This window comes from Esox lucius, chromosome 1, assembly GCF_011004845.1.
Source record: "Esox lucius isolate fEsoLuc1 chromosome 1, fEsoLuc1.pri, whole genome shotgun sequence".
NCBI lineage: Eukaryota > Metazoa > Chordata > Actinopteri > Esociformes > Esocidae > Esox > Esox lucius.
In genome coordinates, this window is record NC_047569.1 from 25,442,770 (window position 1) to 25,467,689 (window position 24,920).

General features: G+C 37.8%; 4 protein-coding genes across 4 annotated transcripts; all 4 read left to right on the forward strand.

The window, feature by feature from the left end:
* Nucleotides 1–216: 216 nt before the first annotated feature.
* On the forward strand, nucleotides 217–1,143 carry LOC105010969 (putative olfactory receptor 7A2). The gene has a single exon (XM_034293518.1). The coding sequence runs from the start codon at nucleotides 217–219 to the stop codon at nucleotides 1,141–1,143; it is 927 nt and encodes a 308-aa protein (XP_034149409.1).
* A 4,987-nt stretch (nucleotides 1,144–6,130) lies between these two features.
* Nucleotides 6,131–7,063, forward strand: LOC105010960 (olfactory receptor 142-like). Its single transcript, XM_029120964.2, has one exon. The coding sequence runs from the start codon at nucleotides 6,131–6,133 to the stop codon at nucleotides 7,061–7,063; it is 933 nt and encodes a 310-aa protein (XP_028976797.2).
* An 8,207-nt stretch (nucleotides 7,064–15,270) lies between these two features.
* Nucleotides 15,271–16,191, forward strand: LOC105010951 (olfactory receptor 11A1-like). The gene has a single exon (XM_010870651.1). The coding sequence runs from the start codon at nucleotides 15,271–15,273 to the stop codon at nucleotides 16,189–16,191; it is 921 nt and encodes a 306-aa protein (XP_010868953.1).
* Nucleotides 16,192–22,917: 6,726 nt separating this feature from the next.
* On the forward strand, nucleotides 22,918–23,865 carry LOC105010945 (olfactory receptor 52E4-like). The gene has a single exon (XM_020045606.2). It carries the CDS (start codon nucleotides 22,918–22,920, stop codon nucleotides 23,863–23,865), a length of 948 nt encoding a protein of 315 aa, XP_019901165.2.
* Nucleotides 23,866–24,920: the final 1,055 nt, after the last annotated feature.

Below are 24,920 nucleotides of genomic sequence, written 5' to 3' on the forward strand. Positions count from 1 at the left end.
TTCAAACATTATGCACATCTGTTGCTTTGTTACTGTAGGCGAGTGCAAAAGCTGTTTGGTTTTCAGTTGTCCTGCAATAAGATTGCGGTAATTGTTGTGAGGCTGAGAGTACTGTTGGCAAATACTATTAGAATATCATCAGATTGATTTAGAGCAAGTAAAACAATTTGGATAAGCTGAATCTTCTCGGGCCCTTTGTGTCTGCTTCCAACAGCCATGGAGTTCAACTCCTCCCAGGAGATAGTATTTGTGCTGCATGGAATTAACATGACGCAAAAATACAAACAGATCTACTTCTCATTTACTCTCACGCTATACCTTTTAACCATTTTTGTGAATCTGACACTGATCTTTACAATTTTTTGGGATAAAATGTTGCACGATCCTATGTATTTATTCATCTGTAATCTGTGTATTAATGGTATTTATGGATCTTCAGCGTTTTATCCAAGGATACTTTACGACCTTTTATTTGACTCTTATGTGATAACATACAGTGGGTGCATGACACAGATATTTCTAATCTACTCTTATATTATAAGTGATTGCACCACCTTGACAGTGATGGCATATGACAGGTATGTTGCCATCTGTAAGCCATTACACTACCACTCTATTTTGACTATTCAAAAAGTGTGGACACTCATTCTTCTAACATGGCTTTTCTCTTGGCTGGAAAGTGGCATATTAGTGTTATTAACAGCCAGGTTACCTCTCTGTGGCGTTGACATAGATAAACTCTACTGCTCAAACTGGGCAGTTGTTAAGCTCTCATGTGGTGACACCACACTGAACAACCTGTACGGTTTCATTCTCATTTTATCTCACCTCTGTCAAATGACACTCATCCTGATTTCCTATGTGAACATCATCAAAGTGTCTTTGCGGTCTCGGGCTGACAGGAAGACGTCCATGAAAACCTGTCTGCCTCATCTGATAACCCTGACTAACTTTGTCATCTCAGTTATCTTTGACGTGATGTACGCTCGCTACGGCAGCGACACCAGCCTGCTGGCCCTGAGGAATATCATGTCAGTGGAGTACCTGGTTGTGCCTCCTCTAGTAAACCCTATTATATATGGGATGAAACTCACACCGATTCGGAACAGAGTCGGACAGATGTTCACAAAATTGCCGCCATAAGCTATATGTGTTGTGGTGATGCACTTATATATATTAGCGTATTGTACAGTTCAGGTTACGTCCTCCAATTGCCTTTGTCAAAGTTGTTTTTGATAGACATCATGGGAAACAAGTTTGTCACCTTTATTTCTTGTCAATAAATGAGATTCAGTGACAGGTTTTAATTATGTCATCTTTTTACCCTGAGTGAAATAAGCTGTATATCTGCCTACTGTATATATTGTGTATGAGTCTTATGATAAATCAAGGGGCCAATTTGTGAAGAAGGTCACAATTTTAAAAGGGTTTGATATATATACCATTTAAAAAAAGGAGACGAGGAATGAAGACTTTAAAAAAAATCCTTATTGGATTTATTAGATTTTTCTGATCTGCTTTTTCTTCTAAACCTGTTAGATAGGAAGGAATGAGGTCAGGGACTGAAACAACCAAATGCAACAGAGGCAAGTATTTAATAGTTATTAACACTGACAGTGCCTGAATGAGTATAAGACAGACTGCACTGGCATAACACCCTTAGCATGTGCAGAAACAACCCAAAGTCTCAACTGTCCAGTCTAAATACTCATGGACATCATAAAGAAACTGTTTAGTTGTTACACAGTGATTACTCAAACATACCCTCTTATTCCTAACCTAGTAAAGTTACAGTCTGCACCAATTATCAGCTTTCATGAAGTTTGACAATGTCAAATGTCATATTTAACAGTCTCCACATAAGTACTGCACTGAATCAGAAGAGAACGTAACAATGATCACTGAACAGCTGAAGATGATTCAGAGGAAGAGTGGTTTCACAGGATGGGAAAACCTGCTACAGGCCAAGGTGACAGACCCAGGCCAATAGGCGTCAAGTTCCTACAGTATGACAAGATTGCTGTTCTGGAGAAATCCAGGAATTTAAAAGAAACCTTAATATGTCTTAACGAGAACTACATGGAAGTTAATCTATGCTTTAATTCAAAAATCTTGGGCCAGTTTTGCAGACACAGATGAAGCCAGCCTAGGACCAAAAAAAAACAAGCTCAATTGAGTTTTCTATTGAACTTGATATTTTTGTCCTAGACAAGGCTTAATCCATGTCTGCAAAACTGTTCTCGTTAAGACATATTTAGGTTTCTTATAGTCTTACCATTTGTCACAGACCCTTTGTTTACATGGGCATTTAGGACTATATTAAACAGATCTGAATAAAAGTTATTGGCAGGGGAATTCCAATTAGTTTGGTGTCGAGGTGTCTGGCCATAAATATTTTCCTCACAAGGAGCAACATTTGAGTTGTTTTGCTAGGGCATTTCCATTGTTTTGGTTTGATTGATATTTATTTGGCATATGTCGATTGATCTAAACAGTCAAGTGCAGTCAATAATTTGAGTAATGACAAGATGTGCATAGGATATGCATTACAATTTGCATGCAACAATATATTGTATTATATATAGTATATTTGTTTTAAAGCAGGCAACGTTGTGAACAGTTTCGGGTCAGTTCATTAGTCAGCATGTGTTTAACCTGTGCTGGTCACCTCATTAGTTGGCATATGTTTCAATGGGGCTAGCATAGCTATTATTTAACAGTTGTTGGGTGCATTTTTCCTGTTAGTGTGTGAAATTCGGAGAAAACAACACCTTCAGTTGTTTCCCACTTACTGAAATTACCTAAGCAATTACAAGAAAAACTGGTATTAGTTTCCCCCACAACACTTCCCCCACAACACTTTTCCCCTTGTCTTGTGAACCCAAACGCCATTCACTATGTTGTAACTTTTTAACACTGTTGAGAGAGAACTGAGCAAATACAGTAGGACGGCTGAGTTGTATCAACAGATAGTGCTATGAATGGGGGCAGAACAAAGCTCCTGTTATTTTTGTCAACTTGTCATTTGGTATACAATTCTCTTACTGCTGTAGTTAGCTAGTTACTGAATAACATTGTACTTAGAATTGTGGGACATAGCTGGTTAGTGTCTCTTTTTAGACTAGATGTTATATGCCTCAATATTTGAATCAGTAAAAATCAAAAGATGACAAATACTTTACTCACACTCACAAAATGATTCAGTCTCTCACTAAAGGCCAATGACATGTACGCCAGGGGGAGGTTAACAGTAAGTTGACCACCGTGGCAATCAATTCTGGTTGTCCCCAGCTATCTGGCAGACACCGGTTGATATACACTCCTTTTGTATATTGGTGTTGGTTTTCGTGCACATCATTCAGAGAGTAAGGAAATCAGAAGGGGCAGGAGATGTGGTAAGAACAATCCTGTAGGATTTTTTTTTCTTCTAAATTCTAGCTCTTCACAACAAGCATCCTGTTGGATTCACTAGGATTTTAGCATTTGTAAGTAACAGTAGAGAAAAGACTGAATGATGTGTTATTTGTATTTATTGAAACTATGCTATGGATTCATTGTGTGCTGTATTTTCTGCTAATTGTCCATGGTGAAACGTATGGTAACCATTTTAAAGATTAATACTGTGCCAATAATGCAATTACTAAGTAAATGAGTTGTATGGTAGCACTGCTTTGTTTGCTGCTCTCATGACTAATTTGGTGTCAGATGTTCATACAGTTTCCGTTACTTATTTTTACCTATAGATTTTTTGTTTATACTCATATGGAACTACTGAATTCAGCAATTTAGCAGTCATTTCTTATGACAGGTACCTTGCTATACAGGTGCTGGTCATAAAATTAGAATATCATCCAAAAAGTTGATTTATTTCAGTAATTCCATTCAAAAAGTGAAACTTGTATAATTTAAACATTCATTCCACACAGACTGATATATGTCATGTTTTTATTTTTTTTATTTTGATTATTATAACTGACAACTAATGAAAAATCCAAATTCAGTATCTCAGAAAATTTGAATATTGTGAAAAGGTTCAATATTGAAGTCACCTGGTGCCACACTCTAATCAGCTAATTAACCCAAAACACCTGCAAAGGCCTTTAAATAGTCTCTCAATGTAGTTCTGTAGGCAACACAATCATGGGAATGACGACCATTGACACCTTGCACAAGGAGGGCAAGACACAAAAGGTCATAGCTAAAGAGGCTGGCTGTTCACAGAGCTCTGTGTCCAAGCACATTAATAGAGAGGCGAAGGGAAAGAAAAGATGTAGTAGAAAAAAGTGTAGAAGGAATAGGGATAACCACACCCTGGAGAGGATTGTGAAACAAAACCCATTCAAAATTTTTGAATGGGTTTTGATGAGATTCACAAAGAGTGGACTGCAGCTGGAGTCAGTGCTTCAAGAACCACCACGCACAGACATATGCAAGACATGGGTTTCAGCTGTCGCATTCCTTGTGTCAAGCCACTCTTGAACAAGACACAGTGTCATAAGAGTCTCGCCTGGGCTAAAGACAAAAAGGACTGGACTGCTGCTGAGTGGTCTAAAGTTATGTTCTCTGATGAAAGTAAATTTTGCATTTCCTTTGGAAATCAATGTCCCAGAGTCTGGAAGAAGAGAGGAAAGGCACAGAATCCACGTTGCTTGAAGTCCAGTGTAAAGTTTCCACAGGCAGTGATGGTTTGGGGTGCCATGTCATCTGCTGGTGATGGTCCACTGTGTTTTCTGAGGTCCAAGGTTAACGCAGCCGTCTACCAGGAAGTTTTTGAGCACTTCATGCTTCTTGCTGCTGACCAACTTTATGGAGATGCAGATTTCATTTTCCAACAGGACTTGGCACCTGCACACAGTGCCAAAGCTACCAGTACCTGGTTTAAGGACCATGGTATCCCTGTTCTTAATTGGCCAGCAAACTCGCCTGACCTTAACCCTATAGAAAATCTATGGGGTATTGTGAAGAGGAAGATGCGATACGCCAGACCCAACAATGCAGAAGAGCTGAAGGCCACTATCAGAGCAACCTGGGCTCTCATAACACCTGAGCAGTGCCACAAACTGATCGACTCCATGCCACGCCGCATTGCTGCAGTAATTCAGGCAAAAGGAGTCCCAACTAAGTATTGAGTGCTGTACATGCTCATACTTTTCATGTTCATACTTTTCAGTTGGCCAACATTTCTAAAAATCCTTTTTTGTATTGGTCTTAGGTAATATTCAAATTTTCTGAGATACTGAATTTGGGATTTTCATTAGTTGTCAGTTATAATCATCACAATTAAAAGAAATACATATTTGAAATACATCAGTCTGTGTGTAATAAATGAATACAATATACAAGTTTCACTTTTTGAATGAAATTACTGATATAAATCAACTTTTTGATGATTTTCAAATTTTTTGACCAGCACCTGTAAGTAGAAAGCAAGTACACTTTGTGAAAAAAACCATGCATTATACTTCTCTTGGCCTTTGGGTAATAAACAAACACTAAAATGGATTATAGTGGGTGGCTTTCATGTTTATTTCTGCCATTTTTTGTTGTTGTTTTACTTTTTTCTTTAAGTAGAATAATTGGGTCCCACTTATGAACTCATCTCAAGAGAAAGCACTGTGCACTTGAGGGGTTTACCAGTCTGTCAATACACACATTTCGCATGTTCCTATGGCAGTTTAGATACTCATATACAATAAAGGAGTGTCGTGAAGAGTAGAGAACAACACAGGCATGATCTGGATAGCTTAGAAGAAGGTAGTCTGCTTTGAACTTCAGCACAGATAATCGTACAATTGATCATAATTAACTACTTAAAAAGGTAATGTACCTTAATGTACCTTGAAGACATTTTAATTACTTTGTTTTGAATAATCTAACTGAATAATTCAGATCAATGTTTTGAAGGTTGCTCTCTTACTTTGAGTTTAATTATTTATGATTTCTACTACAATAATGTAGTGCAAACCAGAATGTTGTATGTTAAAGATTGGACTATCTTATCACTGCTTTGTTATTGTCCTTAGGTAGCTTCTGAAGCTGGGGTCGGGTTTAATAGACCAACCTACAAAACTTGTATAAGCTGAACCTTCTCAGGTCCTGTAATAGCCGTGTGTGTCTTTTGTCAATGACAATGGATTTCAACGCGTCCCAGGAGATATTTGTGCTACATGGACTTAATGTGACGCAAGAAAACAGACATATCTACTTCACATTTACTCTCATTCTATACCTCTTCACCATTTTTGTGAATTTGACACTAATATTTACCATTTGTCTGGAGAAAATGTTGCACAACCCTATGTACTTTTTCCTCTGTAATCTATGTATTAATGGCATCTATGGAGCTTCAGCTTTTTACCCAAAGATACTTTATGACCTTATATTTGACTCTCATGTGATAACGTACATTGGGTGCATGACACAGGTATTTGTTATCTATTCCTATGTTTTCTGTGATTTCATTAACTTAACAGTGATGGCATATGACAGATATGTTGCCATCTGTAAGCCATTACTCTACCACACAATCATGACTATTCAAAAAGTGAGGACACTGATTCTTCTAACATGGCTTTTCTCTTGGCTGGAAATAACCATAGCAGTGGTTCTAACAGCTAGGTTACCTCTCTGTGGCGTTGACATAGATAAACTCTACTGCTCAAACTGGGCAGTTGTTAAGCTCTCATGCAGTGACACCGCACTGAACAACCTGTACGGTTTCATTCTCATATTTTTTCACCTCTGTCAAATGACACTCATCCTGATTTCTTATGTGAACATCATCAAAGTGTCTTTGCGTTCTTGGGTGGAGAGAAGGAAGTCCCTGCAAACCTGTCTGCCTCATCTGATTGCCCTGATTAACTTTACTGTATCTATCGTCTTTGATTTGATGTACGCTCGCTACGGCAGCGACACCAGCCTGCTGGCCCTGAGGAATATCATGTCAGTGGAGTACCTGGTTGTACCTCCTCTAGTAAACCCTATAATATATGGGATGAAACTCACACCGATTCGGAACAGAGTTGGACAGATGTTCAACCGTAAAGATTGTGTCCTAAGCTAAATGTATTCTGTTGATGTTCTTCACTGTATACATTTCTGGTATACATTTGGCACTTGTACTGTACATAATGATATAGATAATTTGCTATGTGCTGATTTTCATGTACACTTGGATGGAAAAGCTGCAACTGTCACTTACCATTAAAAACATGGTACTTATCTAATATTTAATACTCATCTATATAATTTCTGATTTTGTTAATCAGTGTTAATACTTTTTTTTAGGGATGTCATGTGAAATAACTTTGCCACCATTACTGTTTCTCTTGTGAATTAATTTGATTCTTTGTTGAGCTTTATGTAGTCATTGTTACCCTAACCAACTGAGGGAAATACACTTGTTTGGGCCTAATGTGTATATGCAGTATATGGGTCATTCTATAAAAAAGGAGACAATGTGTGATATCAGGTGTCATAATTTCAAAAATAAAATGTTATGTAAATTGGAGCTTCACATCAAGCAACAAAAGATTAGACCATAAACAATCATGACAAATTAAAGATAGCTAGTTACAATTCTTCCCAAAACAATCTACCTGAACAATAATTCACATCTTCTTTGTTGTTCTTTGGCCAACATGGAAATATGACATATACATAATTATGTATTGTACACAAAAAAAAAATTAGCATTCAAGCATGCTGAAAAAACAACTGGTAATTACAGAACGTATGGCTAAAAGTACATAATTGTTTAATTGACAACCTGGTAGATTAACATAATTCAATTTATATTATATACACAATTAAGGGAACACGTAATCATCACAATATGACACCAAGTCAATTAAACTTCAGGGATATCAATCTGTTCAGTTAGGAAGCATAAGCAATTGTGAATCGGTGTCACCTGTTTTGGCGCAAATGAAAGTGACAACAGGTGCACTGGAGAGGCAACAGCCAGACAACCCCCAAAAAGGGAATGGTTTTGCAGGTGGTGGCCACAGACAATTGCTCCTTGACAAGTGTCCTTGTCACTACTGGTTGAATGAGGGGGTACCCGTTTGGCACTAGCCAGCCAGGCTAGTAGGACAAAATTTCCATTAGCTGGGAAAAATGTTACTAGCCCTGTTTGTAACTCTATTTACAGAGTAACAAACAGGGCTAGTTGTTTATACATGGATGTTTTACAGTATTTATGTTAAATTTATATGGTGCATTATACACTCACCTAAAGGATTATTAGGAACACCATACTAATACTGTGTTTGACCCCCTTTCGCCTTCAGAACTGCCTTAATTCTATGTGGCATTGATTCAACAAGGTGCTGAAAGCATTCTTTAGAAATGTTGGCCCATATTGATAGGATAGCATCTTGCAGTTGATGGAGATTTGTGGGATGCACATCCAGAGCACGAAGCTCCCGTTCCACCACATCTCAAAGATCCTCTATTGGGTTGAGACCTGGTGACTGTGGGGGCCATTTCAGTACAGTGAACTCATTGTCATGTTCAAGAAACCAATTTGAAATGATTCGAGCTTTGTGACATGGTGCATTATCCTGCTGGAAGTAGCCATCAGAGGATGGGTACATGGTGGTCATAAAGGGATGGACATGGTCAGAAACAATGCTCAGGTAGGCCGTGGCATTTAAACAATGCCCAATTGGCACTAAGGGGCCTAAAGTGTGCCAAGAAAACATCCCCCACACCATTACACCACCACCACCTGGTCTGCACAGTGGTAAGACGGCATGATGGATCCATGTTCTCATTCTGTTTACGCCAAATTCTGACTCTACCGTCTGAATGTCTCAACAGAAATCGAGACTCATCAGACCAGGCAACATTCTTCCAGTCTTCAACTGTCCAATTTTGGTGAGCTCGTGCAAATTGTAGCCTCTTTTTCCTTATTTGTAGTGGAGATGAGTGGTACCCAGTGGGGTCTTCTGCTGTTGTAGCCCATCTGCCTCAAGGTTGTGCGTGTTGTGGCTTCACAAATGCTTTGCTGCATACCTCGGCTGCATACGAGTGGTTATTTCAGTCAAAGTTGCTCTTCTATCAGCTTGAATCAGTCGGCCCATTCTCCCCTGACCTCTAGAATGAACAAGGCATTTTCGCCCACAGGACTGCCGCATACTGCATGTTTTTCACCATTCTTTGTAAACCCTAGAAATGGTTGTGCGTGAAAATCCCAGTAACTGAGCAGATTGTGAAATACTCAGACTGGCCTGTCTGGCACCAACAACCATGCCACGCTCAAAATTGCGTAAATCACCTTTCTTTCCCATTCTGACATTCAGTTTGGAGTTCAGGAGATTGTCTTGACCAGGACCACACCCCTAAATGCATTGAAGCAACTGCCATGTGATTGGTTGATTAGATAATTGCATTCATGAGAAATTGAACAGGTGTTCCTAATAATCCTTTAGGTGAGTGTATTATATAACCATTTAGATGGAGAGAACAGTTTAACTGTAAGTTACCCAAAAATATCCAACCAAATGTAATTAGCAAAAAATATATTTGTATTTAAATAGTGCATACAAATGACACATAACAATATTGGAGCTGAGGGTGACTTGGGGTGGGGGGATATTTGTGAAAAAAAAGCTGCATTTTAAGGCTTGTAGATTGCTGTGCTATCGCTAAATGTATTCATCTAGTTGCTTGTATTCACTCAAACATAGGCTGCATTCAGGATAATGTAATGTTTACATTCAATGAACGTTAACGGCAGCTGGTAGGCTAATGAACGTGATATTACTACTGGTGGTATTTAATAGTGATCATGAGAAATATGTATAAAAACACACTAACAGATGGCAAACGTTCAGTCTACTGAATGCACCCTTACTGTTTTGGCACTAAACTAATTCTAAAATGATTGACGTGTTTCGTGGCTTGTACAGAGACAAAGATATTAGAATACTATATAGTTGTAGCGACAGTAACTTCGGGGGCGGGGCATAGCAAAGTTCCAACTCTTTATTTTAAGGTGAGTCTGGCGGACTGATTGTGAGCTTCATAATACGAGGGCTGATGACTCATTATCTCTAGTCACCGCATTTAAAACTCCCTCGAATAAGTCGTCAAAAGTTCAAGGTCCCTGAAAGGAAGTAGAAAGCGGTGGGTAGGTGTTAGTTCTGGGTCACAGAATTCATCAGGGTTACAGTAGCTGGAAAGAAACTGTTCCTGAGCCTGCAGGTGCGTGAGCAAAGAGACATGTACCGCCTGCCGAATGGTAGGAGGGCAAACAATTAGTCAGAATGCTCCTTTGTGCGAGGAGGAATAGGAGTCCTACAAAATTACCTCCAGCGGACAGTTTGGTCAGAAACAGACTCCATGAGGGTAGCATCAGGGCCTGAGGTCCTCTAGTGGGACCTGTGCTCACAGCCCAGCATTGTGCAGCTCGATTGGCATTCGCCAGAGAACACCAGAATTGGCAGTTCCGCCATTGGCGCCCTGCTCTCTTCACAGATGAGAGCAGGTTCACACTGAGCACATGTGACAGATGTGAAAGTCTGGAGACACTGTGGTGAATGTTATGCTTCCTGCCTGCTGTTAAGTACCGCCATCTCATCAAGAGCATGTCAAGATGTTGTCAGGAGTGCATACAGGCACGTGGGGGCCATCCACACCACTGAATCACATTATGAGTTGTCGCGATGAAAGTCATGCAAGTTTGGACAGCTTTTGATTTCAATGGTTTACATAGATTTTCAGAGTGAGTTTGACTCCAGCCCTCAATCGTTTTTTTTCCACTGACCGTTGTTATGTCATTGTGTTCTCAATTAATTACACAATGTACAGTAAATTTTGATCTTTAATACTGTATATTTAGTACTTTGAGACCCAATGTGTGATTTAAGTGTTCCCTTAATCTTTTGAGCAGTGTATAAATATGTATAAATGTGTGACAATTTTACAACATTTAACAGAATAGATATAATTCAAATGCAATCCAGCCACAGTCCTTTAAATATGTCCTGTATGGATTGTGAGCATTGTAGGTGTAAACTGAAGACTGTACATGTAATGCTGTTCGAAGGTGGAGCCAGGTTTGTAGGGACCGTAGTGGCCTAATGGGCCTGGTGGTGGAAGGCCACTATGTTCCACCAGCACCCGAACCTACGGACTGATTTTTCTGTATTGTTAGATTATTTGATGTATGTACGAGTAAACTTAAGTTTAGACTCTAAGTGATAGTAGAGCTTTTGTTTCAAGTGTGTTCATCTGGGATTGACAGAACCTTATGTAACCTTTAATAAACGCCCTGGCCAGGCAAAATAGGCTCATTCATTTGTGCTGTAGTTTCGTTTGTGCTGCTTCGAATATTTTAATATTAGACATTTAATTATTGGTGATGTCAATCAGCCCACCAACACGCTCCAAATTGAGTCAAAATAGGCTAATTCGTTTGTGCTCCGTTTGTGCTGGTTTGTGTGGTTGACGACGACGACGACAGCAACAATGATCCACACTGTGGGGAGCAGAGGGGAAACATTTAAACACATACAAATTAGCAAACAGGGACCTGGTGTGAACGATGATTGACGACATGTGACACAACAAGTCTGGGATGCGTTCATGTGATGATGGAAGCTGAGAATGTACGGAACGGTGGCGCTGCTGCTCACCATACCATGACATACATTGCCACTGGATAGCACACTGGCTTTACTCTCTTTCCACTATAGCTCTGTCACTATCAGTAAAGCAGTCGCAAAAACAAACCTTTATCGGCACAAAAGGAGCACAATTGATTGAGCCTATTTTGAGTGAATTTGACCAATGAAATATTATTTAATATCTAAATAAATTATAGCACCACAAACATTTTTAGGCACAAACCAGCATGAAAGATTAAGCCTATTTTGCTGTAGTTTTGCGCTGGATGGGGGACCATCTTTACACAGATAAAATACGTTAAATCGTTTCTGCTCCAGTTGTGCTGCTCTAATTTTTTAGATATTAGTCCAAAGAAATATTTGATAGATAACTCAGAGGTCACTCAGCCTCCCAAATACTCCAAATTCACCCATAAAAGTATTGTTTGTTTGTGTTTCGTTTGCGCCATTCTAAGTTTCTTTGGGCTGCTTCAGTGTTTTAAATATTAGACATTTAATAATAGGGTAAGGTGTCACCAGACCCCCAACATCTTCCAAAATCGGTCCAAATAGTATCCTTTGTTTGTGCTGCTATAATGTTTTATATATTAAATAATGTTTCATAGGTCAAATATATTAGACATAAAATTTTTGGTGATGTCACTCAACCCCCCCCCCCCCAACATGCTCCAAAGTCAAAATAGTATCCTTTGTTTGTGCTTCATTTGTGGCGTTAAAAGTTTTGCATAGATTCCAACTCCAAACTGACTCAAAATAGGCTCAATCGTTTATGGTCCGTTTGTGCTGGTTTGTCCTGTTCAAAATTTCGTTTGTGCTGCTATAATTATTTGGACATAAAAAGATATTTCATTGGTCATTCTGAGATTGCTCAGCTCCCCGACATACTTCAAATTCATCCGAAATAGTCTATTTTGTTTGGGCTTCGTTTGTGCGTTAAAAGTTTAGTTTGTGCCAGCTGCCCAACCTGCTCCAGATTGACTCAAAATAGGCTCAGATGTTTGTGCTAATACAGTTTCTGGTATAACCTAATTGTCTACTGGATAGCCCACTATAGCCCTGTCATTACTTCAACTGATTTCGTAAGAACATTGCAAAAACTATATTTTAACCGGCACAAATAGAACACAAACAAGTATATTTTGAGTGAATTTGTAGCATGTTGGAGGGCTGAGTGACCTCAGAATGATCTATAAAATATTCTTTAGGACTAATGACAGCAGTACAAATGGAGCACAAACAATTAAAGGTACAGTGGGGAGAACAAGTATTTGATACACTGCCGATTTAGCAGATTTCCCAACTTACAAAGCATGTAGAAGTCTGTATTTTTTATCGTAGGCACAACTGTGAATGACGGAATCTAAAACAAAAATCCAGAAAATCACATTGTATGATTTTTAAGTCATTAATTAGCATTTTATTGCATGACATCAGAAAAGCATAACTTAATATTTGGTACAGAAACCTTGCAATTACAGAGATCATACGTTTCCTGTAGTTCTTGACCAGGTTTGCACACACTGCAGCAGGGATTTTGGCCCACTCCTCCATACAGACCTTCTCCAGATCCTTCAGGTTTCGGGGCTGTCGCTGGGCAATATGGACTTTCAGCTCCCTCCAAAGATTTTCTATTGGGTTTAGGTCTGGAGACTGGCTAGGCCACTCCAGGACCTTGAGATGCTTCTTACGGAGCCACTCCTTAGTGGCTGTGTGTTGCGGGTCGTTGTCATGCTGGAAGACCCGGCAACGACCCATCTTCAATGCTCTTACTGAGGGAAGGAGGTTGTTGGCCAAGATCTCGCAATACATGGTCCCATCCATCCTCCCCTCAATACGGTGCAGTCGTCCTGCCCCTTTGCAGAAAAGCATCCCCAAAGAATGATGTTTCCACCTCCATGCTTCATGGTTGGGATGGTGTTCTTGGGGTTGTACTCATCCTTCTTCTTCCTCCAAACATGGCGAGTGGAGTTTAGACCAAAAAGCTCTATTTTTGTCTCATCAGACCACATGAACTACTCCCATTCCTCCTCTGGATCACGCAGATGGTCATTGGCAAACTTCAGACGGGCCTGGACATGCGCTGGCTTGAGCAGGGTGACCTTGAGTGTGATGCAGGATTTTAATCCATGACGGCGTAATGTGTTACTAATGGTTTTCTTTGAGACTGTGGTCCCAGCTCTCTTCAGGTCATTGACCAGGTCCTGCCGTGTAGTTCTGGGCTGATCCCTCACCTTCCTCATGGTTATTGATGCCCCACGAGGTGAGATCTTGCATGGAGCCCCAGACCGAGGGAGATTGACTGTCATCTTGAACTTCTTCCATTTTCTAATAATTGCACCAACAGTTGTTGCCTTCTCACCAAACTGCTTGCCTATTGTCCTGTAGCCCATCCCAGACTTGTGCTGGTCTACAATTTTATCCCAGATGTCCTTACACAGCTCTCTGGTCTTGGCCATTGTGAAAAGGTTGGAGTCTGTTTGATTGAACGTGTGGACAGGTGTCTTTTATACAGGTAACGAGTTCAAACAGTTGCAGTTAATACAGGTAATGAGTGGAGAACAGGAGAGCTTCTTAAAGAAATACTAACAGGTCTGTGAGAGCCGGAATTCTTACTGCTTGGTAGGTGATCAAATACTTATATCATGCAATAAAATTAATTATTTATAAATCATACAATGTGATTTTCTGGATTTTTGTTTTAGATTCAGTCACTCACATTTGAAGAGTACCTATGATAAAAATTACAGACTTCTACATGTTTTGTAAGTGGGAAAACATGCAAAATCGGCAGTGTATCAAATACTTGTTCTCCCCACTGTAAGTGATGGAACAGTACTGACTGGCATTTGCAAGGCTTTGGATATCTTTTTATATCCATTTATTAAGTTCCATTACCTTGTTACCCAGGTCTTTTGACAGTTCTTTTCTGCTCCCCATGGCTCAGTATCTAGCCTGCTCAGTGCATCCACTTTTGATCAAGGCCATTTGGGTGATTTCTGTTATCGTTATGATTTAAAAAGGAGCTAAACAACTATGTGATAATAAATGGCTTCATATGATCACTATCCTTAAATAAAATACATTTATTTAAATACATTATTTAAATACGTTTAAAATAAATCAATGCCAAAATGTCACAATTTCTGCCAGGGTAAGCACATTTATAAGCACAACTGTAGATTCTTTTTTTTATTATTCTGCATTCATGCATTGGGCGAAGGAAGGAAGAAGTGAAAAGCATATTTGAAAAAAATGGTATGGGGCGGGTATAACCTGTGTTACTATTTTCCTCTATATGGTTTTCTTGACTGAGACTCTTACAATTTCTTCCGGGCTTGGTGTCTATTTTCATATTGCATCATGACTGGTGTTTTTTTGTTTTTTTTCTCAGTAGTATAATAGCCTAGTGAGGAGCTGAGTTATTACAGTTTAAACTGGTTTAACAATCATTATCAGGAGAAGGTAAAGTTGTCTGTTGGTGAGTATAGATTGGGGAAATATCTAGCATAGAATGAACAATTCAAGCAATCATTCAAACAGATTTGTTTGTTCTTTGATTTAATTGCTGTGGCATACTGTATTTCAGCTAACAAAGAGCATTGACAATTTTTCTTACATGTTTTTAATTCTAAGGGCCATGGAGAACACTACTCATTTCAAGGTCTTTAGGCTTGCTGCATATGGTGATAGCGCACAATTGAAGAGTTTCTACTTTGCTGTAGTAACTGTATTATATTCTCTAATCATTGTTGCCAATGCTCTGCTTATTGGAGTTATCTGCATTGAAAGACGCCTTCATGAACCCATGTATCTGTTTCTATGTTCTCTGTTTGTTAATGAGTTGTATGGCAGCACTGGTTTATTTCCTGCTCTCATGTTTTACCTGCTCTCTGACACAAATTATATTTCCCTCTTTTACTGTTTTCTTCAGATTTTTGTTTTGTATACGTATGGTCTAACGGAATTCATTAATTTAGCAGTTATGTCCTATGACAGGTACTTATGTATTTGCTATCCTTTACATTATAACAATATTATGACACCCCAAAAGATCTGTGTATTAATTCTGCTTCCCTGGTTGCTTTCTTTTATGAGCCATGCCACTGTTATGTCCCAGAGTTTGCAACTACAATTTTGTGGAAATATAATAGACAGAGTGTACTGTGATAATTACTCAGTAGTCAGGCTTGCCTGTTCAAATACTACACTGATTAACATGTGGGGTCTTGTTGTCACTATGCTTTTTTTATCTTGTACTATATTTCCTACCATATACTCATACGTAAGAATTATACAAATATGTTTAAAGTCTCCTGAAGAAACAAAACAGAAAGCATTTAACACGTGTATACCACACATAGCATCTTTGTTGAACTTTGCCTTTGGTTGCATATTTGTGATTCTACAAAGCAGATTTAATAATGCAGACCTTCCACCTATACTTCACACTATTTTAACAGTTTATTTTCTAATATGTCCACCACTTCTCAATCCTGTTATGTATGGTTTAAGGATGGTTAAAATCAGACAGGCTTGTAAAAAGGTACTTAGCGTATAAACTAAATCATGATCTGCACTGAAAAAAGAATGACAAGCTGTTGTTCATCCAAAGCATTAAGTTGAATTCTATTCTGTTTAATATTATTAGTTTAGTTGTACAACCAGATTTTTCTATTTTGATAAAGGCCTGTAGAGTGTAACCCTATATATTTCATTCCAATGCAGTTTTAAAATTTAAGTCTAAAGAGATTTGCAACTTAGTCAACATTTCCCAGAATTCACTGTTGCAAGAAGTTTGTTTTAATATCTTCAGTTTTCCATGCACATAATAATTACTTTTTTTATTTTAAACAGTAATTAATAGTCTTTAATTACGTAACCCTATCCAATATGTAAGCAGTTTGATTTATTGCACCCATTACTGAGATGCTTTTTCAAGTTCCAACATGTCGTATATTTTACCTAGTCTTGTTCAGCAAACACTTTAGTGCTGTAATCATTCTGAATGCATGTTCTGGTTGATATAATATAATATTACAACTGCTGCTCAGCTGAATTCAAATTGGAATCAATGACATTACCGAATCAACTCTAATACATTTTAAAAATACAGGTTGAATCAAATTGATTGATTTTCATGGTCAACTGATAAAATACAGACTAAACTAAATTAACAGGTTTACACTGAGGTCAACTTAAAAAAGTACAAACATAAATCCTGAGAGGTATGGTTGGAATCACTACCTTACATTTTTTATGTTGGATCTTTTTTTATGTTTTGTCTTTCATTTTGATGACTCTTATTGTAATATTGAACTACTACAGTGTGACTTGTAATTTTGTGAACCCTAGTGGGATGGTCATTATTTTTAATATTTTTAAATAAACTTTTATCCCTATCTTAACCTCAATTTGTAATAAAGACATTCCAAATAAAGAACACAAAGAAAAACAAGATATATTTTCCTTGTTTATTTAACAAAAGTGGTTTCTTTAATAAAGACTCATATTTCATATGTGCAAAAACACGTGAACCCCTTCATTCAATAGCTTTTAGCACCTCCTTTTGTAGTGATACAAGGTAATAAACATATCTGACATATTTTTGGGGAATTATTGGGGAATTTTTTACTTCTAACAGAGATCAGCCAAATAAGTAAGGTTTTAGAGTAATCTGGCATGTAGAGCCAGCTTCATGTCCTGTCCATAGCATCTTGATTGGATTAAGGTAATGACAAGACCTATCCAAAAAAATTATCTTCTTTCTCCTGAGCCATTCTCTCGGTTGTTTGGTTGGAAGACCGATTATAGGCCCAGTTTTAACTCCTTGACAGATGGCCTGTCTATCTTTTTTATACCTCAGTATTCATGGTTCTTGTAATGATGTGCCCAGGTCCAGAAGAGGAAAAACAACCCCAGAACTTGACATTCCCACCATGAGATAAGGTTATTTTGGTGTTAAGCAGTGTTGCGTTTCTGCCAAACATCAAGGTTTCGATTGTGACCAAATAGGTCACTTTTGGGCTCCTCTTTCCTTCAGTTTTGTCCAGGTGGTATCTGGCAAAGATAGGACTGGGAGTTTAGTTATTTTGGTAACACTTTCAGATAAGGGTAAATGAACTACCATTAACGAATAAAGTAGTTAACATTAACGATTGATGAACAATGACATAATGATAACACAAATGATTAATGATTTACAAATGCATAACACGTATGGTCATATTTAGGGTTATGTATTGTTTGAAACGGGAATACATTACATACAGTATCTCACAAAAGTGAGTACACCCCGCACATTTTTGTAAATATTTGATTATATCTGTTCATGTGACAACACTGAACAAATGACACTTTGCTACAATATAAATTACACTTTGCTGGCAACAAAAGTGAGTACACCCCTAAGTGAAAATATCCAAATTGGGCCCAAAGTGTCAATATTTTGTGTTTCCAGCACTGCCTTCACCCTCTTGAACCCGGGTCGCCCACCTGAAATGCTGTGTCATTAACCACAACACCACAGAGCTGTACAATTTCTGGGTGTCAGTATAGCCTCCTGTCTCTATCCTGTGCAAATCCTCTTTTGACACTGGCCATTTTAATAGTTGATTGGCCATTCGTGAATGACATTGATACATTTAAACTGACTAACATTTCTTACTAAGTTTACCTCCACCACAAATAGCATCTATGTATGGCGTTTGCCACTGGCCGTTTTAACAGCGTATTAGCCAGTAATAAGCTTTAACGGTATCTAATAACTTACTGGAATAGTCATAAGAATTTAGCAATTGCTAGCGAGTCTGACAAAGCTATTTCATCTCATGACATAAGAACATATACTTTTTTCTTTCATTCGTGAGTGACATTTATACAATAACTATCAATAAAGGCGACGATAACTAACTTTTTCATCAAGTGAAAAGACGAGAGAATCGTGGAATCTACCAGAAATAATTAATAATGTTGTTGCTCTCAATAGATCCAAACTTAGGTCTTCCACATGAGAGGCACTGTCTTTAACCACTGCGCCACGGCATTACAAGTTTCAGCAGTCGTTAGACTCCATTGAGGATTGTGAGTAACGTTTCTTATTACGTTTACCTCCACCATAGCGTTTATGAACTGTATTACTTTTGCCACTGGCCTTTTTAACAGCTTATTAGCCAGTAATAGGTTTTCTAGTATCTACTAACTTCTTAGGAATAGTCATAAGAATTGAGCAATTGCTAGCGAGACTGAAGATGAACGTTTCCATGCCAGAGACTGTCGCAATATAACCGTATTCAGTTTCAGTTAAGGCTTACTATAACGTAACTACTGTATGTTAAGCCAGCAAATATGTTTGTCTATCCTGACCCAAAACGCATGCATGGATGCATACTTCGGAAATCCACCAGAAACAGTCGTAATATAACCGCAAACTGTATTATTTTAGGCTTATTATAATGTAGATATGAAAGGTTTTAGCCAGCAAAGTTTTCGTCTATACGGAATAATTCATAATGCGTACTTCACTTCGCCTGCGAGGAGACACGTACTCGGGACCTATAGTTCACAAGTCCGCTTCTCTAACCACTACGTTATTTAACAAGAAGCAGTCAGTCACTCACTCACTCAGTAAGAGACATTTGTTCTTCTTGGCCGGCTCTTGTATGTTCGTTCATGTTAACTACTGCATTTGTTAATGGTAGTTCATGTATCCTTATTGGAAAGTGTTACCATAATGTTTTTGACAGCAGTGGCTTCTTCCTTGCAACCCTATCATGCCAATTATTTGTTCTTCTTATTGTTGAAGCATGCACAGTAATATGAGATGCATGCAACAAGGGAGGTCTGCAAATATCCAGATGTTATGCTTGGGTTGGCATTTGTCTGATTTATTATTTATTTGTGGCTTCTTGGAATATTTTGAAATACATCTTTTTTCGAGGCCAAGTTGCTGTCGTGTTAAATGCTATCCATTTGTAAATTGTTTGCCTCACAGTGCTCAAATGGATGGAGCTCAAATCCCTGTGTATGGCCTTCCCCAGAATGCTCTCACTACCCTCTTCCTTACATCCTTTAAGATAGCTTTCCATTAGGCATGTTTTTTTTTGCATTCACTTGTGTAGGCTACCCCAAACTGACCAGGTTTACTGCCCAAATCATTTCCTAAAGATCTCCTTTGATTGGTCACCTGATTTTTACCCACCTGATTCTACAAACCCGATTCCAAAAAAGTTGGGACACTGTAAAATTGTGAATAAAAACAGAATGCAATGATGTGGAAGTTTCAAATTTCAATATTTTATTCAGAATACAACATAGATGACATCAAATGTTCAAACTGAACAAATGTACCACTTAAAGGGAAAAATATGTTGATTTAAAATTTCATGGCATCAACACATCTCAAACTTTTTTCCCTTTGAGACAAGGCCATGTTTACCACTGTGTGGCATCCCCTCTTCTTTTCATAACAGACTGCAAACGTCTGGGGACTGAGGAGACAAGTTGCTCAAGTTTTTAAATATGAATATTGTCCCATTCTTGTCTAATACAGGCTTCTAGTTGTTCAATTGTCTTAGGACTTCTTTGTCGCACCTTCCTCTTTATGATGCGCCAAATGTTTTCTATGGGTGAAAGATCTGGACTGCAGGCTGGCCATTTCAGTACCCTGGATCCTTCTTCTATGCAGCCATGACATTGTAATTGATGCAGTATGTGGTCTGGCATTGTCATGTTGGAAAATGCAAAGTCTTCCCTGAAAGAGACGACATCTGGATGGGAGCATATGTTGTTCTAGAACTTGGATATAACTGTCAGCATTGATGGTGCCTTTCCAGATGTGTAGGCTGCCCATGCCACTCGCACTCATGCAACCCCATACCATCAGAGATGCAGGCTTCTGAACTGAGCGCTGATAACAACTTGGGTTGTCCTTGTCCTCTTTAGTCCGGATGACATGGCGTCCCAGTTTTCCAAAAGGAACTTCAAATTTTGATTCGTCTGACCACAGAACACTTTTCCACTTTGCCATAGTCCAGAGAAAATGCCTGCGCTTCTGCATCCTGTTTAGATTCGGCTTCTTTTTTGACCTATAGAGTTTTAGCCGGCAACGGCGAATGGCACGGTGGGTTGTGTTCACCGACAATGTTTTCTGGAAGTATTCCTGAGCCCATGTTGTGATTTCCATTACAGTATCATTCCTGTATGTGATGCAGTGCCGTCTGAGGGCCCGAAAATCACGGGAATCCAGTATGGTTTTCTGGCCTTGAACCTTACGCACAGAGATTGTTCCAGATTCTCTGAATCTTTGGATCATATTATGCACTGTAGATGATGAAAACTTCAAACTCTTTGCAATTTTTCTGAGAAACTCCTTTCTGATATTGCTCCACTATTTTTCACTGCAGCATTGGGGGAATTGGTGATCCTCTGCCCATTTTGACTTCTGAGAGACACTGCCACTCTGAGAGGTTCTTTTTATACCCAATCATGTTGCCAATTGACATAATAAGATGCAAATTGGTCCTCCAGCTTTTCCTTATCTGTACATTTAACTTTTCCGGCCTCTTATTGCTACCTGTCCCAACTTTTTTGGAATGTGTAGCTCTCATGAAATCCAAAATGAGCCAATATTTGGCATGACATTACAAAATGTCTCACTTTCAACATTCAATATGTTATCTATATTCTATTTTGAATTAAATTTAAGTTTATGAGATTTGTAAATTATTCCATTCCTTTTTTACTCACAATTTGTACAGTGTCCCAACTTTTTTGGAATCGGGTTTGTACTTATCTACTTGATCTAACCAATGCAGCTTGGGGTTCCAAATCTATAATTGGGGTCCTGCCCAAACCAGATGTTTTAGGCTTACTTATAATGAAAAACAAATTATCCTATTTCAAAAGTTGATTACAAAAGTATTTTAGTAGTAAATTCACACAAGCCCAGATTTACATCTAAGGGTTTAAAACTGCCATTAAAATGTGTGATATAAAAGCATTCCATTCTCATTAGTCCCTGGTACCGCACCGTGGCTCATTTTAAAAGCAGTTTTATAGTTACAGAAGCAATCATGTTACTTAGCATAGCACTGTAATTTCTCTAAAGGAAAGACCTACACTTTAAAGGTTATAATGGCCTGTCAGTCTTTATTGGTTAATTGCCCTTTTCTCACTGTTATGATAACAGTATACCACTTCATGCAGTACAATACTGTCCAAATAATGATTAGATGGGTGTAGTAACACAATCTGTTCAAACACTGCTGTTATACAGAGGGTTTGTAAGTAATCAACAAAAGTTAGGACACCTGTAGGAATTGTTAACATTGACTTTCAAGGTTTCATTTCCTTCCACTACTGCAGAACATCAGTATGTTGATTTGCCATTAAGTGTTTCCTGAATTTTTTCTTTTAATAACTTTAAAATGTTAATAATTTTTTGGTAACAAACTTTTGTTAACCTCTGGCAGTTTACTGCTTACCTTTGTACCACTTCAGGTTATTCAATGAACTTCAACTGCATATATTTCAATAAAAAATGGGCATGTTCTACAACTTTTCCAAAAACGTGTCTACATCGATAGTGAATATTTATAAATAAGCACTTACTATTTGAATGGCTTTGGTTCATATTTCAAATGACCAAGTCATTTGGTCAGTACTGTTCTTCAAATGGTAGTTTGTGTAATGTTACTGCTAGTGCTAGACAAAATATATTGACAGAACACACAAAATCAACACCACGTTTACATTCAATTATATACAGTGGGTGATGAGCATATAATGGGATGTGTGCAGTGAGTACATGATAAAAACTGATTTACACATATTACACAATTGAAATGATGCACATATTTTTCACTCAATTACTCTTTATATTGTTAAGTTAAAAAATATTTTAAGTGAACCAAATAAATTAAACAATGAATCAAACAACGTCAATACTAAAACGTTGATCTCCAATTAAGTCAATTAAAATATATACTTCTTTAACACCATTGGATGACATCAACCTAAGACATTGCATTCATTTGGCAGGAAAGAATTGTGTGAGTTATGGCTGGATGGAAGGTATAAAAAGGGGCTGATACATTGTGTCAGCCAACATGCTACTTGGAAGACTGTTCATTCTAGAATGTTTTTTGAATTAATTCAGTGAAGACCCGAGGTTTGCAAATGTTTTGTTCTAGATTAATTATTGTTTGATATAAATCATCATACTTCATATTAAAATGAAGTACAATAACTGCTGATTTTAGAGCACACCTATTTACTCATAGGAAAAATGAACCAAACTGTATTAAACATCACTATATTTTTTACTGCATATGGACCTCCAGGTGCGCTCAACTATGGAGTTTTTTTCTTAACATTTTTGCTTTTTGTAATTACAATTTTTGCCAACCTCACCCTCATGCTTATCATCTACTTTGAGTCAAGCTTACACAGACCCATGTACATATTTCTGTTCAACTTGGCGGTGTATGGACTAGTTGGGTGTTTATCTGTCTGTCCTATGATAATGGACAATCTTCTTAAAGACATTAAAGACATCTCTCATGAAGGTTGTATATTGCAAGTGTTTTTCTCTAGTGTATACGCAACATGTTCTTACATTAATCTAGCAGTGATGGCTTTTGACAGGTACGTTTCCATTTGTAAGGCATTGCAATATCATAGCATTATGACCCCATCTAAAGTGAAGGTTTTGTTAGCCTTGGTATATTTTATTCCTATAACCAGTCTCTCTTTTCAAATGTATATCACTGCAAGGCTTCCTGTGTGCAGGTACAATATCAATAAGCTTTTCTGTGATAACTTAGCAGTTGTTAAACTCTCCTGTGTTGAAAGTGTTTTGAGCAACGTGTATGGTATATTTATCATAGTTAGCCAAGTGGTTTTGCCATTTGTGTTAGTTGTGCTGTCGTATGTCAAAATATTACTAGTTTGCTTGAGAACCTCAAAAGAGTCACGAAAGAAGGCTTTAAACACATGTACTCCCCACTTGATCACGTTCATCAATTTCTCTGCCGCCATCCTTTTTTCTGTTGTTTACAACAGGTACAGCACAGTTACCAGAGAGGTTAATGTATTAATTTCAGTACAGTTCATTCTGTTCCCACCACTGTTACATCCTATTATATATGGTATTAGGACCAAGGAGATCAGGACATGTATTTCAAAAATGATAAGAACACACATTTTCCCAAAACCTCCAATTTTTCTCATCTAAAATACACCTGCAGAAAAAATTAAGAAAAAACCACTGCACCATTTTCTTTCCTTTCCAAAAAAATTAGAAAAGGAAGATTTTGAATGAGGAACAGATGGGTTAAAATTAAGAGACCACTGCAAATTGAACGCTTCTGTTCCACACTCAAAACTTTCCTTCTCAAGTTTTTTGGAAAGGTAAGAAAAATTTGCTGTGGTCTCTTAATTTTTTCCGGAGGTGTATTTTAGATGAGGATTTTTTTTCCAGAGCTGCATAAACCTCAAATTTCACCAATTATTACTTTAGAGGGTCCAGCAGCAGGGCCAGGATGACAGGAATATCTGCCTGAATGTGAGCTGCCGGAGGTGCATGCTTACATTATTTATCAAACTCAGAATGTCTTTCTACTTTGTATTGCATTGCATCTATGGGAAATCCTATGTATTTCTGGTACATTTATTTTATTACAGTGATATAATAATTATTATTATATTTCTGTAAAGAACCCCAGTGAAGTCGTCAAGATGCTGCTGTTTCACAAACCCTTTTTAACCTGTCAAGAGGAACATGTATTTCAGTGCAGTTAGGGAAAGAGCAAAAGGTATTAAGTATACAATAACTTCTCTTTTCACCAATAGACAATGTATTCTTCCAGCAGTGAACTATCTAGCTGATTCTTTTTAAATGTTTGTTGTAAAATACACAATATAATATTTTCTGTCAAATAAAATTAAAAAAATGCCTTTGCCTTGTAGAAAGGTTGTTTATTAAGTCATGTTTCAATACATATAACTTGGCATAATTTCTTTTGTATGTAAAATAATAACAATTAGAAACTACACCACAGATCCTGGATATGCTATCTTGATGCTTGCATCTCTTCTGTGACAGTTGGATGGCAGGCCATTAACAGTCATTCTAAACAATAAAACTCTTGTGACATGGCACACGGCATCTGCGCAGTAAGAATTAAGAAATATATTAAGTAAAAATATACATAATGTAAACTAGCAGCACTTTTAAAGACATTTATACATTTTGAATAGGTGAGGAGATGTGTTGACTTCTACTGCATC